General features: G+C 39.0%; 1 protein-coding gene across 5 annotated transcripts in view; it reads right to left on the bottom strand.

The window, feature by feature from the left end:
- YLPM1 (YLP motif containing 1) overlaps positions 1 to 15,620 on the bottom strand; it is a 73,004-nt gene that overhangs the window by 20,047 nt on the left and 37,337 nt on the right. For all 5 annotated transcript variants that reach the window (XR_010151222.1, XM_510067.8, XM_063793716.1 and 2 more), the window contains 6 exons: positions 13,458 to 13,578; positions 6,337 to 6,754; positions 6,132 to 6,224; positions 5,715 to 5,910; positions 4,401 to 4,519; positions 3,357 to 3,511 (listed from right to left, as the gene is read on the bottom strand). Coding sequence is in view for 4 of the 5 variants with exons in the window: in XM_510067.8 (XP_510067.2) it covers positions 3,357 to 3,511; positions 4,401 to 4,519; positions 5,715 to 5,910; positions 6,132 to 6,224; positions 6,337 to 6,754; positions 13,458 to 13,578 (1,102 nt within the window). In the remaining variant the exon portion in view is untranslated. The remainder of the gene's footprint in view (positions 1 to 3,356; positions 3,512 to 4,400; positions 4,520 to 5,714; positions 5,911 to 6,131; positions 6,225 to 6,336; positions 6,755 to 13,457; positions 13,579 to 15,620) is intronic.

Raw genomic sequence — 15,620 nt, 5'->3', positions numbered from 1 at the left:
AACAATGACCTACCATTTTCCAGGATAGACTACACAACAGGCCATGAAACAAACCTTCATAAATTTGAAAGGACAGAAATAATATAAAGTATGTCACTGGACCACAGTGGAATGAAATTAGAAATTAATAGTAAGAAAAAATTAGAGAAACTCACAAATACGTGAAAACTAAACAACATACTCCTAAATAACCAATGAATCAAAGAAAAAATGAAGAGGAACCAGAAATCAAGAGGAGCCAGAAACCAGGAGCCAGAAACCAGGAGGAACCAGAAAATACTCTGAGATGAATGAAAACAACACAACACACCAAAGCTTACGGGATACAGCTAAAGCAGTGCTTAAAAGGAAATTGATAGCTATAAATGCCTATAGTAGGAAAGAAATAGGTCTCAAATCAATAACTTAACCATCCACTTTAAGACACTTGAAAAAGAAGAGCAAACTAAAGAAACAATAAAGATTAAAGCAGAAGTTAATAAAATAGAAAACAGAAAAACAAAAGAGAAAAAGTCAATAAAACCAAACGGTGGCAGTGGTTCTTTAAAAAGACCAACTTTTTTTTTTTTTTTTTTTGAGATGGAGTCTTGCTCTGTTGCCCAGGCTGGAGTGCAGTGGTGCAATCTTGCCTCATCGCAACCTCTGCCTCCCAGGTTTGAGCGATTCTCATGCCTCAGCCTCCCAAGCAGCTGGGATTACAGGTGCCTGCCACCACGCCCGCCTAATTTTTGTGTTTTTAGTAGAGATGGGGTTTCACCGTGTTGACCAGGCTGGTCTTGAACTCCTAGCCTCAAGTGATCCGCCCACCTCAGCCTCCCAAAGTGCTGGGATGACAGGCATGAGCCACCACGCCTGACTAAGATCAACAAAATTGATGAACTCTTACCTAGACTGAATAGAAAAAAAAGAAGATTCAAATTACCAGAATCAGAAATGAAAGCTGGGCTCAGTGGCGTGTGCCTATAATCCCAGTTCCTCAGGAGGCTGAGGCAGGAGGGTCACTTGAGCCCAGGAGTGCAACCCCAGCCTGGGCAATAGTGAGACTCTGCCTCGAGTAAAAAAGAAATGAAGGAGGGGACATTACTACCAACCTTATAAAAAAGATTACAAAGGAATACTATGAACAATTGTATGCCAACAAATTAGATAATTTAGGTGAAACAGACAAATTCCTGGAAAGATGTAGACTACTAAAATTTACTCAAGAACAAATAAACAATCTGAATAGACCTATAACAAGTGAAGAATCTAAGACAGTAATTTTTAAAAACTACACACAAAGAAAAGCCCAAGCCTGGATGACTTCATTACTGAATTCACCAAACATTTAAATACCGACTCTTCCCAAGGTCTTCAAAAACATAGAATAGGAAGGAATAATTTCTAACTTACTTTATGAGGCCAGCATTACACCAAACCACATACAGACAAGAAAACTACAATATCTCCTATGAATATGGATGCAAAAATCCTCAACAAAATATTAGCAAGCTGAATCCAGCAACATATAAAAATTATTACACACCATGATCAAGTGGGATTTATCCCAGGAATGCAAGTTAACATATGAAATCAATTGATGTAACACATCATATCAACAGACTAAAAACCAAAATCACACGATCATCTCAACTGACACAGAAAAAGCATTCAACAAATCCAACATCCTCTCATGATAAAAACATTCAACAAACTAGGAATAGAAGGGAACTTTCTCAACCTAATGAAGTGCATCTACAAAAAAATTCCACAGCTAATATCATTCTTCTTTTTCTTAAAGACGGAGTCTCGCTCTGTCGCCCAGGCTGGAGTGCAGTGGCGCGATCTTGGCTCACTGCAAGCTCCGCCTCCTGGGTTCATGCCATTCTCCTGCCTTAGCCTCCTGAGTAGCTGGGACTACAGGCGCCTGCCACCACGCCCAGCTAATTTTTTGTATTTTTAGTACAGATGGGGTTTCACCGTGTTAGCCAGGATGGTCTCAATCTCCTGACCTCATGATCCGCCCATCTCAGCCTCCCAAAGTGCTGGGATTACAGGCGTGAGCCACCGCACCCAGCAACATCATTCTTAATGGTAAAAGATTGTTATTTTTTTCTCTCTAAATCAGATACAAGACAAGAATGTCCACTCTTGCCATGTCTATTCAACACTGCATTGGAGGTTCTAGCCAGGGCAATTAGGCAAGAAATAAAAGGCATTCAATTCAGAAAGAAAGAAGTAAAAGTATATTTGCAGATGACATGATCTTATACATAGAAAACCTTAAGAATCAACTAAAAACCTACTAAAAGTAATAAATGAATTCAGTGGTATTGCAGGATACAAGATGAATAAACAAAAATAAACCATATTTCCATATATTTGCAAGGAACAATCCAAAAATGAAATTAAGCCATCAATAATAACTTTACTACAGGGTACTATGTTCACTTTTTGGGTGACAGGCTCTTTAGAAGCCCAAACTCCAGCATTACACAAAATACCTGTGTAATGAACCTGCACATGTATCCTGAATCCATAATTTTTTTTAAAAATGTGAATGTATTAAACAATCCAATCAAAAGGCAGAGATTGTCAGACTGCATTAAAAAACACGATCCGCTGTGTCCTACGGAGTCAGAAACAGGAATCTGAATTTCTAGAGTGATTAGGGAGTTACCCTTGCAAGGATGGTGAAGAAATGTCAGAAATAAAGGGAACCTGAATGGAAAAAAAAAAAGATCCAACCATAGGCATACTACAGGAGACACACTTTACATTAAAAGATACAAATAGAATGAAAGGAAGGAAATGGTAAAAGATTTATCATGCAAACAGCAACCATAGGAAAGGTCAAGTAGCTATATATTAATAGTAGGCAAAAAGACTTTAAAACAAGAATCTATTAATTCTGTATATATGGAATTAAAATATCTGGCTGAAATCTCCAGTACCAGTTAATTCAAATGGAGTCAGTCTAATTATTCTGTAATAAGACAAATTTAATAGAATGCGCACATTTGGAGGTCACTAGGAAATTAAGCCTAAGCTAATCAAGTCTCCTAATTCTCCCTTTCTATTCCACATACCATAAAACCAAATCCACTTTTCCTCTCTTCAACGCGCAATTAATTGAGGTCTCATTAATATGTTTTAAAATTCAACATCTTTTTTGCCAAGTACTTTAGTGCTAAATTCTTAAAGATTCTATAGTGTAGGCCATTTATGAGATTATATGGTGATTTAGAGATAGTAAAATGTCTTGAATCTGATATTATTACTATGTTGCAGAAAAATAAAGAAATTCTTTTCAGGATATTAACAAGATCTCTTATCTTCTGGTTTGCATGAAGACGAATCAACTTCATAGGACTCACTCTCTCAGGTCTGCTCTCCCGGCCCGGTGGTTTCAAAATATCGTCCACATTCTTTGATTCAGGCTTCTTCTCGACTCGTGGAGCTGGAGGTGGCTGGTGGCTCAGTGAAGGAGCTGGCAGAGGCATTCGCTCCTCAGGATAAGTCCTTCGTTCTCCTAGGATTCCAGCAGTTGAACAAAATTACTATTTGTAGAGTAATTATTTTGAAATTCAACTCTCCCCACACATCCTAAGGTAATATAATTCAAACCAAGTCCAGTGATTTTGGGGCCACTTTTAACTTTAACTAGAGAAAATTTAAGGTAACGTAAAATCTACTGAAGTCAAGAAAATGAGAAGATTTAAGTATGATTTCAGGCAAATAGAATGTTCTGCAAAACACTGAATTCATCCTTGTTTGTATTAAATGTAGGAAAGTTAAGCAACAGGACATGGAAGAATAATAAATGCTTTGCTGGATAGTCCTAAGTTCTGTAACTTCTGCTTTATGGTTTTAAGAGTAAGAGTTATACCATCTTAGGAGAGCCTGTTCCTATAAATAGGTATGAGTTTCTAGTTTAAGTGTAAATCATAGCAGTGAAAAACTAAAAGCAACCTAAATAACTAACAATAAGGGTCTTGGTCTTATATTTTATCCACTCAATGGAATGTCACAGAGCCATTAATAAAATAGGTTTACATATGAAAAATGTGTATGGTGCAATATCAATCAGAACAATCACGATAAAGAAATTGTATTATTATACTTTGATTACAACTTCATAAATATGTCTGTAAAGAGCGAATGAGAGGAAAGCTACAAAATTATAATAGCTGTAGTATGGTAGGTAGTGAGACTATCAGTAATTTTGATTCTACTTTGTTTTAAAAATAAACAAGCTTTATTTCATTAATTACACTGCTATTTTTTAGGACAATGCCACCAGCTCTAAGAAATCTGTGAATACGTTTTACTCTAAAAGTTTAAATTCATAGCTACAATGGAAAGCATTTCCCATGCTTTACATTCTCAACATCCTTATAGTTAATAAGGCATCACTCTACCTCCAAACATGGATGGTCCTTCATAGACTGGTCGGTCAGACTTCCGGTCATAGGATGGCCTATCAAAACCCCCTCTTCTGGATGAGGAATGGTCTTTTTTGTCTCGATATGACTGAGCTCTAGAAGGTGTAATAGGAAGTGCTTCAGCAAATAAAAAATATTTGGGGTTCTCTGCTTTATAACGCAACAGCATCAACTGCCCAATTTTCTCTATAGGAAGGTACTCCACACAGTAAATGTTTACTTTTTTTTTTGAGATGGGGGTCTTACTTTGTCAACCAGGCTGGAATGCAGTGGCGTGATCTCGGCTCACTGCAGCCTTGATCTCCAGTGTTCAAGCAATCCTCCCATCTCAGCCTCCTGAGTAGCTGGGACTACAGGTGCACATAACCACACCCGGCCAACTTTTGTTATTTTTTGTAGAGATGGGGTTTCGCCATGTTGGCCAGGCTGGTCTTGAACTCCTGAGCTCAAGAGATCCACCTGCCTTGGCCTCCCAAAGTGCTAGGATTACAGGAGTGAGCCACTACGCCCGGCCAATATTTACATTTTGACTTTGCTTTTTCATTTAGATTTACTTTATATACATACATCTAAAAAGTTCATGGGAAAGCTGGGCATGATGGCTCACGCCTATAATCCCAGCACTTCGGAAGGCCGAGGCAGGTGGATCACTTGAGCTCAGAAGTTTGAGATCAGCCTGGGCAACATGGTGAAACCACATCATCATCAAAAACAAAAAAAAAATTAGCCAGGCATGGTGGCACATGCCTGTGGCCCCAGCTACTCAGGAGACTGAGGTGGGAGGATCACTTGAGCCCAGGAGGTGGAGGCTGCAGTGAGCTGAGACTGCGCCACTGCATTCCAGCCTGGGTGACAGACTGAGAGAGACCCCGTCTCCATACAAAATAGTAATGAATAAATAAATAAATAGTTCATGGGCTTGCCCTCCTTTCCCTTTCCCTTGGCTGGCTGCCAGAATGCCCTTAGGTATAATAATAATAATAATAATAAATAAAAAGCTCATGAATTGCAAAAATAAATTGCTTGCCTACTGAGTATGACTGCACCTTTATTGACAATACCATTTCCATTCCCTTCTGGCTATCTCCATCTCCCATTTAATTCTCTGGAATTCAAGCTACCAAGTCAAGGACCTACTTTCCTGAAAACTGGTCCAGAATTGTTCTTCCCCCTCCAAATTACATATACACATGCATGAGAAGAATATGTTACTTATTAAATTTCTCTTAAACTTTTACTGTTAAGTATATAGTAATTTGTACACCTAGCAAAGATTGTTTTATAGCATACCTATCATCTCGGGGTCGGCGTTCTCTGTCAAATCGATCCCGGTCATAGTCAATAACACCACGATCCCGGTCTCGATCTCTATGTGTCTCACGATCCCTTTTAAAATCTCGATGATCTGCTATGACATTACTTTGACGATCAAAATAAGGCTCACGATCTCTTTCTCTATCATAACGATCACGTTGGCCTGCATGCTCTACAAAAACAATTAGTACAAAATAACTATATCCCTTTTATAGAAATAAAAGCAGAAAACTATAAATCTAACTTCAGAGCTGGTATAAATTTTTGCCATAAATTCAACTAAGAATCTTTTAGCTGTATTAATGGAGGCTCAGATAATCTCACCAAAAGGAAAATCATGTGATAATTAGGCCCTAAAATGTTTAAAAATACTGACCTCTCTGGGAATCCTACCTGTCTCAAAAGTTGATCTTTCAGGTAGTGGATCTGGGCGTAGAGTTATTCTTTCTCCATAAGGTATCTGTTCAACTTTATTAGTGGATATATCTGGTAAACAAAATCAGAGATAAAGTACTGTAAGAGTGAAGCTAGAGAAAGCTAAAGCTGAAGCTAACAATTCCTGTAGAATCCCAAATACAAGTTCACTATCATTACTCACCTCGGCCATGGCCATAATCAACAGTCTGTTGTACTGGTGGTGGCTTGGACATTGGTGGCATACCCATAGGCACGGGGCCAGGAGGGGGAATGGAAGAGTGAACAGGTGGGGGTGGTAATACTGGAGCAGATGGAATTGCTGCAGTTTCTGACTTAAATTCTGAATTCAGTCCTTGTTCATCATTTGTATCCCAGAGCCCATAGAAAGAATCTTCATCCCATCGTTCCTGTTCTACAGCTGAAGTTTGTGGCTTTATCACTGGAGGAGGAGGAGGTAGAGGTGGAGGAGGTGGAGGTGGTGGTATTGGGACAGGTGGCCTGGTCACAGGAACAGATGATCTTGCTGGTGGAGCAGAGGGTCTTACAATTGAACCTGGTGGTTTGCCCATAGGAGGGGGAGGTCTATACGACCCTGGAGGCTAGAGAACAGAATAAATAGCTTAGTGGACAAGTATACCACTATGTTTTTATAGATCAGTGGAAATTAAAATCTGGTTCTCAATTTATAAGAAAAAAGTTAACACCTTGGACTCATTCAAAATTTCGTGCTTCAAAACATACCATCAAAAAAAATGAGGACAAGCCACAGAAAGGGAGAAAACATAGGCAAATCTTATATTTGATAAAGAACTTGAATTCAGAATATACAAAACACTTAAATTCGGTAAGACAAATCATAAAAAAAAAAAAACTATGGCCAAAAGATGAGAATAGATATTTCTCCACAGAAAATATATAAATGCCCAATAAGCACATGAAAAGATGCTCACCATCATTAGTCATTAGGGAAACACAAATTAAAATCCCAATGAGATACCATTTTCATATGCACTGGAATGGTTATAATTAATAAGACAGACAAAAACAAATGATGGCAAGGATATAGGAAAGAAAAACCCTTTTAGATTGTTAGTGGGAATAAATGGTGCCACTATAGAAAATGCTTTGCCAATTTCTCTCAAAAAGTCAAACACAATTTTTTTTTTTTTTTTTTTGAGACGGAGTTTCACTCTTGTTGCTCAGGCTAGAGTGCAATGGCGCGATCTCAGCTCACTGCAACCTCTGCCTCCCAGGTTCAAGTGATTCTCCTGCCTCAGCCTTCTGAGTAACTGGGATTACAGGCACCCGCCACCACGCCCAGCTGATTTTTTGTATTTTTAGTAGAGATGGGGTTTCACTATGTTGGTCAGGCTGGTCTCGAACTCCTGACCTCAGGCGATCCACCCGCCTCAGCCTCCCAAAATGCTGGGATTACAGGCATGAGCCACCGCACCCAGCCAAACATAAATTTATCATATGGCTCAGCAATTTCATTTCTCGGTATCTATCCAAGAAAAATAAAAACATATGTCCATCCAAAGACTTGCACACAAACATTCATAGCCGTACTATTCAACAACCCTAATGTCCAACAACTGGTGAATGGTTAAACAAAATGTGGTATATTCATGTAACAGGTTATAAATAAAAAGAAATTTAAAAAGCAGTAAAAAGAAATGAAGTACTGAGTCATGCTACAACATGGGTAAACTTTGAAAAGAAGATAGACACAAAAGACTACATATTATATAATTCATTTATACAAAATGCCCAGAAAGGCAAATCTATATAGACAGAAAGTGCTGGGACTGGGGTAGGAATGAGGATTAACTAACTGTAAACTGGTGCAGTGATCTTACAGGGGTAATGAAAATGTTTTAAAATTTCCATACTCCAAATTACGGTGGTAGCCACGTAAGATTCAAATGTCCCAGGCCAATACCAAATCTACTGAACTTCTGTAGGTGGGGTCCCACCAGTAATTTAAAATTAAAAAAAAAAAAAACCCCTCCATGAATAATTCTGATTTATAACCCTCGGTTAAGAACTATCTTCCTATGCTCAGTGTGCAGGAAGGAGAGAAATGAATAAATAAATAAGAACTATCTTCCTACTCTAGAGACCTATCTCCTCCACAAAAACAGTAAATTTTCAGTGAGAGAAATCCTAGATAGCCTCCACACTTCTGTTCCTTTCAGTTATCTGGTTGACAATAGTCGTCTGTGGTAAAGCTGAGACCAACAGAGAACATGAGTACTATGAAACAACAAAATAAACTAAATGAACATCTAGTAATCTAAGGAGTGCCACTGTTGTGTGCCCTCCTTCCATTTGTTTTCCCAAAGCATCACCAGTTACCATCAGAAATGTCTATGATGGAGATGGTAGGACTTCTTAGCAGATTGGTCCTATCTACTCAATATTGAAACCCAGTTGCCAAATACATTTTATTTTTATTCTTTCTTTGGTAAAGACGGGGTCTTGCTATGTTGCCCAGGCTGGTCTTGAACTCCAGACCTCAAGTAATCTTCTCGCCTCAGCCTCCCAAAGTGCTGGGATTACAGGTGTGAGCCACCATGCCTAGTCTCTATTTTAATCTTTGTAAGTGTGATTCAAACACTTACTTCCCATTTCTTAGTTCACTGTGTCTGGCTGGTTTGGTTTTATTTTTTTGTTTTGTGTTTTGTTTCGGTTTTTTACTTCTCTGTTATTCTAGGATGTTTTTTCTTTATTGACGCTATTTTAGATCCTGGAGAGCCCACAATATACATTATTTATATATTTGCCCATATATACGCAGTACTTTAAAAATAAACTTTCTGAATAATAAAATGGAGTTGACTAATACGGAAGGAACATTATTTGACTGGAGGTAACTACTGGCTACAGTTAAAGACAAATGGCTATTACCTAAAGGTAAATTTTTAAAGTATGGCATGGTAAACTTTGTTAAGAAAATGCCAATATAGGATGAAGCTATTCAGTCTGGGTAGATCTATCAAGACAAGTTTAAAATATCTTAAGATCTCATAGAAGTATACTTATAAATTTTTTAAAAACTGCTTTCTTCATTCTATATAGTGAAAGTAAAAGATACATTTTTTAAAATTATTGTTTATATGAGAAAGGGTTAATATCTATATTATATTAAGGATAATGAGTTAATTTAAAAAAAAAAACCTGACTCAAACAGATAAATGGGTGAAGGACACAAACAGAATTTCTGTAAGAGGAAAGTATAATTAACAAATATGGGAAAATATTCATGTTCACTAGTAATCAAAAATGCTGTATTAAAATTATTAAATATACCAAAAATATTAAGTAGCTAATGCTTACGAGGCTATAGTATAGATGTTTTACAATTTTTTTTTTCATTTATTTATTTATATATTTTTTGGAGACAGAGTCTCACTCTTGTTGCCCAGGCTGGAGTGCAGTGGCGCTATGTGCAACCTCTACCTCTCAGGTTCAAGCAATTCTCCTGCCTCAGTCTCCCTAGTAGCTGGGATTACAGGTGCGCACCACCTGGCACGTGCCTGGCTAATTTTTGTATTTTTAGTAGAGGCGAGGTTTCACCATGTTGGCCAAGCTGGTCTTGAACTCCTGACCTCAGGTGATGCACTTGAGACAGAGTCTTGATCTGTCACCCAGGCTGGAGTGCAGTGGTGCAATCCTGGCTCACTGCAACCTCTGCCTCCCAGGTTCAAGCGATTCTCCTGCCTCAGCCTCACCTGTAACTAGGATTACAGGCACATGCCACCAAGCCCAGCTGATTTTTATATTTTTAGTAGAGACGGGGTTTCACCATGTTGGCCAGGCTGGTCTGGAACTCCTGACCTCTTGTGATCCACCTGCCTTGGCCTCCCAAAGTGCTGGCATTGCAGGCATGAGCCACCACACCCGGCCATTATACAACTATTATAGAGAGCTGTTTGGCTATGTGACAGGAATCATTTAAAAAGTATGCTTATTCTGGGCCAGGTGTGGTGGCTCATGCCTGTAATCCTAGCACTTTGGGAAGCTGAGGCAGGTGGATCACCTGAGGTCAGGAGTTCAAAACCAGCCTGGCCAACATGGTGAAACCCTATCTCTATTAAAAATACAAAAAAGAGCCAGGAATGGTGGCAGGCACCTGTAATCCCAGCTACTCAGGAGGATGAGGCAGGAGAATCACTTGAACCCGGGAGGTGGATATTACAGTGAGCTGAGATTGCGCCACTGCACTCCAGCCTGGGTGACAGACTACACTCCGTTTCAAAAAAAGAAAAAAAAAGTATGCTTATTCTTTGACTGAAGTGTCCCACTTTGGGACGTTAAAATCACTGTTGGCTGGGTGCAGGGGCTCACACCTGTAATCCCAGCACTCTGGGAGGACAAGACATGAGGATCACTTAAGCCCAGGAGTTCGAGACCAGCCTGGGCAACAACGCGAGACCCTGTCCCTACTAACAATTTTTTTTTTTTATTATTAGCCAGGCGTAGGGTGTGTGCCTGTAGTCCCAGTTACTCAGGAGGCTGAGGTGAGAGAATCACTTGAGCCCAGGAGTTTGAGGCTCCAGTGAGCTATGATTGTACCACTGTATTCCAGCCTCCCAGGCAACAGAGCAAAAAAAAAAGAGACAAAACAAAAACATAAAACTTACTCCTAAGAAGTTATTGGCCGGGTGCGGTGGCTCATGCCTGTAATCCTAGCACTTTCGGAGGCTGAGGCAGGTGGATCACCTGAGGTCAGGAGTTCAAGACCAGCCTGGCCAATTGGTAAAACCCTGTCTCTACTAAAAATACAAAAAATTTAGCCAGGTGTGGTGCCAGGCACCTGTAATCCCAGCTACTTGGGAGGCTGAGGCAGGAGAATCGCTTAAACCCAAGAGGCGGAGGTTTTGGTGAGCTGAAATCATGCCACTGCACTCCAGCCTGGGCAACAGAGACTCCGTTTCAAAAAAAAAAAAAAAGGAAAAAAGAAAAGGAGTTATCTAAAATAAGAACCCAATACAAAGACATTCATTAGGGTAATATTAAGAATAACAGTGAAAGATTAGAAACAAATTCCAACAGAAATTGAATTAATTCAATAAATTATTGTAAATCAAAAAATAATATAGCATATAACAATATGGAAAGATGATTATGATTTGTTAAGCAAATAAAGCAGAAATGTGGATGTACAATCTGGCGCTTCTATTTACTAAGACACACAAAGATGAAAGATATAGTTCTTATCTTATGGACTCAATTTAGAAAGAAAGACAAGAAAACAGACACTCAAAATGCAACATGATAAAGATGACAACAGAGACTAGTACAAGATGTTACAGGGTATGTACGAGGGTAATTGCCCTACATAGGTGGAAGAGAAAATAGTAGAGCTGAGTTGTAAAAGATAAACAAACATTAGCCAGTTGCAGGAGGGGATGGGAAGGCAAAGAAAAGACTCTAGGCTTAGAGAACAACATGCATACGCAAAGCAATGAAGAAGTAAAAGAATCTAGCACATTCACAAAATTGTTAAGTAGCTCTATGTGGAGGGAAAATGAAGCATCAGAGAGTGGAGTAGCAAGCAATGGTCAGCAGAGGTCAGGCCAGCTCAGGAAGAACAAGAAAGTCATGCAAGAGATTCTAAATTTCATCCTGAAGGCATGGGAGAACATTGAAGTTTTAAAGCCAGGTAGCCACATGGTGAGATTTGTTTTAAAATGTCCATCTGGCCACAAATCACGTCGACGCTGCCTGAAGTGGAGTATAGGGGTAGTCCCAATCTCAAAAGAGCATGAGAGAACTGTTTAGGGTGATGAGAATTTTGTTTTGTTTTGTTTTGATTTTGAGATGGAGTTTCGCCCGTTGCCCAGGCTGGAGTGCAATGGCGCGATGTCGGCTCACCGCAACCTCCACCTCCCGGGTTCAAGTGATTCTCCTGCCTCGGCCTCCTTAGTAGCTGGGATTACAGGCATGCGCCACCATGCCCGGCTAATTTTGTACTTTTAGTAGAGACGGGGTTTCTCCAAGTTGGTCAGGCTCATCTCAAACTCCCGACCTCAAGTGATCCGCCGGCCTTGGCCTCCCAAAGTGCTGGGATTACAGGTGTGAGCCACCGTGCCTGGCCGAGAATTTTTTTATCTTTTGGTATACATCTGTCAAAACTCGAACTATAGGCTTAAAATGGGTGTAATTATACTTAAGAATTTGATTCAAAGGAGGTAAAATCAATCAGCAGCAGGGTAGGACAAATCAGCAAGATGGAGCAAGATGGAGGGTTGATTTTCAGGTTTCAAGTTAGGGTGACTAGGTGATGGTGAGGAAAAAAGACAATTTAATGGGGTATGATAACGAGCCCCATTTTGAATATGCTGCATTTGACAGGAGTCACATCCACAGACAGAAACCCTGCAGACAGGTAGATGCGTACAAAGGTCAGGAGATCCGATCTGGGGAGTCAACAACACCATGGTGGTCACTGATGTCAACAACTATGTCTTACTGTTAAGTATTAGACCAGGATGGAAGGGAACACTGAGAAATGAAAAGTGTTAATTTGAAGAAATGGTTCAGTAGAGGTTCAGTAGAGCTGTTTTCTTCATTATGCTGTCATAAAACTACCTGCAAGATAACATTTTTAACATTTGAAAAGCCCATTACTGGCTTAAAGGTAAAATAACAAAAATAAAAGAAGTCCTGGCATGCTCTTGGGAAAAAAAGGAGAACTTAATTACTCAAGTCTTTAACATAAACACCCCTTTTCATACTGCCTGAACAGTTCTGAAGTATGTACTGGGGTATGACATTTCCCCATCTGAAGGACTAGTAGCCTGAAGAGGTAGGAAGCATCACGAGGCCCACATCTAGCCCTGCCTAGATGGAAAACAAGACTTTTTTTTTTTTTTGGTAGAGATAGGGGTCTCACCATTTTGCGAAGGCTGGTGTCAAACTCCTGGGCTCAAGCAATCCTCTCGCCTTATCCTCCCAAAGTGCTAGAATTACAGGTGTGAGCCACTATGCCCAGCCAACAGGACTATTTTAACATAAAAATTATTAGAAAAATTCTACCATTTTGTGAACAGAAGCTATGTAGTTCAGGTGTACTTGGTGTACTTATCAAAATCTGGGGAAAAGGAGCATCTCTACCACACTTTTAAACATGCTTTTAAGGTATTCAAAGTTCAATTACCATAAACTTTTAAGTTTCCAAAATTTACATTTTATAGAGGAAATTTGTTATTTATTCAATTTCTAAAAAAAATCAAACAACATAGAAACATACAGAGTAGAAACCATTTCATTTTCTGAGCACACATTCTCCCATACCGGATACATTCCAGGTCTTGAAGATGTATTCTGCAATCTTGATTCCTGAGGTGGTAGATGGTCAGCCATCTGTGGCTCAGACCCGAAGTCTTTCATCTTTTGAAGCTGTTCTTTCTGTTCCCTGCAAACAAATAAAATTGACATAGTACATAAAGCATGCTTATTCCATTCCTAAGTGACAACAATTAATATTTAATTAAAAAAAGGAGACCTAAAAAATCCTTGTCCTAAAATTCTCTGCAGTGGCCATACACTGGGCAGCTCCAGGATTACCCTCTTTTGCTTTTATGTAGCTAACTCATCAGTCATTTAAGACATATAAATAATTATAAATTATTGAAGATATTCAAGAATAGATTCTACAACCTGCCTCAGTTGTTTTCTACTATCTCATCTACTTGTTATGTTTTTCTTTAATCCAACCAAAAGCTCTCTTGCTAATTTTTTTTTTTTTTTTTTTGAGACGGAGTCTCACTCTGTCACCTGGGCTAGAGTGCAATGGCGCGATCTCAGCTCACTACAACCTCTGCCTCCCGGGTTCAAGTGATTCTCCTGCCTCAGCCTCCCGAGTAGCTGGGACTACAGGCACGCACCACCGCGCCCGGCTAATTATTTGTATTTTTTTAGTAGAGACGGGGTTTCACTATATTGGCCAGGCTGGTCTCGAACTCCTGACCTCATGATCCGCCTGCCTCAGCTTCCCAAAGTGCTAGGATTACAGGCGTAAGCCACCACACCCGGCCTATTTTTTTCAACTCTTTAGACCAGAGGTTGCAAAATGGTGGCCCATGGGCCGGCCTAAAAAGGTTTTCAAAATGTGGCTTTCACATCAGTTTTTAAAATTTGAAATTAGCTGTCATATTTACAAAGCAAAATATTTCATATATAAATTCAAATCTTAAAGAGATATGGTAACACCAGGCCTACATTCCCACATGCCAACAATCAGCTGAGTGCAGTAGAGGCTGCCCATGTTAGATGAAACAACCTGTCACAATCTTCACCGTACTCTACAGAGTTATACTTGGCCCACTTTCACTCATTTTTGTTATCTGATTCTTGGGGACATTTTAATTTATGGCCCCTGCTGTAGATGGTGAGAACAATTGTCAGTCTACACCTTTAAAAACAACATTTCATATTCCTGAAGATAATTATGTAATCCTTCGGTTTTTTCTTTAAACTGATGAAATTCCTTTTACTTTTTTTCACAATGCCTACCTTAAACATAGGTAAAATCCACTACAATTTCTTAAGACCTTTTACAATTTTCTCCTTACATTAAAGTGACCCAAATGAGGGTCCACAAATGAGGGACCACAAAGTAAGGGTCAAGTGTGTAAGATTATTTACTGCTCAGGTAAATCCCATCATCACATCCCTTATGATACTCCTTACGACTTTACACTGACACAACATAAACGACTTGTATTCGGCTATGACATTATCCATCACTCCCTATATATTGTTTAATTATGTTCACGTTGCCTAGAAAGCTTTAAAAAAGGATGAAGCAGCAGCAGCACCTTTTATCCAGCATTACCATGCAAAGCAATAACGAATTAAAAAGAAATTTCAAAAGGAAAAAAAAAGAAACCTTGGCAGCTTAACAACACCAATCAGCTTGGTATTCTCCATAAATAACACAGATTTTAGAGTTTTAGACAGATTGAGTTCAAAGGCCGGGTTTGCCACTTACTAGCCAAGGGAACTTAACCTCTTTGAACTTTAGTGTCATTTGTGAAGTGGGGATAATACTACCTTATCTTTGCAGGCCTTTGAGATAGATAGACTGACATAATATACACTCAATTATTAGCAAGTGCCCAGTTACATGGTAGGTGTTAAATTAAAATTAAAGGTGTCTATAACTTAAAAGTGAATAGTGTAGTAGCTAAATATTCTATAGCATGCTTTCCACATTTTCTTCATGAGTAATCTGGAAAAAATAAACCTCTTAGCTATAGACCATACAAACCTGCCGTATCTGGTCTTTCATCATTACCTTTTCTTCACCATATTTTTCTTTCCTAGTTCTAAAGTTTAAGTTATAATTTATTGTTAAGATCCACAAATGTAAACCAGAATTGAAAAATGGAAGAAATACATTGGAATTTATCAAAACCTAATCATTAATTGACTTTCTCAAAAAAATTGCTTTAA

This window comes from Pan troglodytes, chromosome 15, assembly GCF_028858775.2.
Source record: "Pan troglodytes isolate AG18354 chromosome 15, NHGRI_mPanTro3-v2.0_pri, whole genome shotgun sequence".
Classification (NCBI taxonomy): Eukaryota; Metazoa; Chordata; class Mammalia; order Primates; family Hominidae; genus Pan; species Pan troglodytes.
This window is presented reverse-complemented; position numbering and strand designations above follow the sequence as displayed.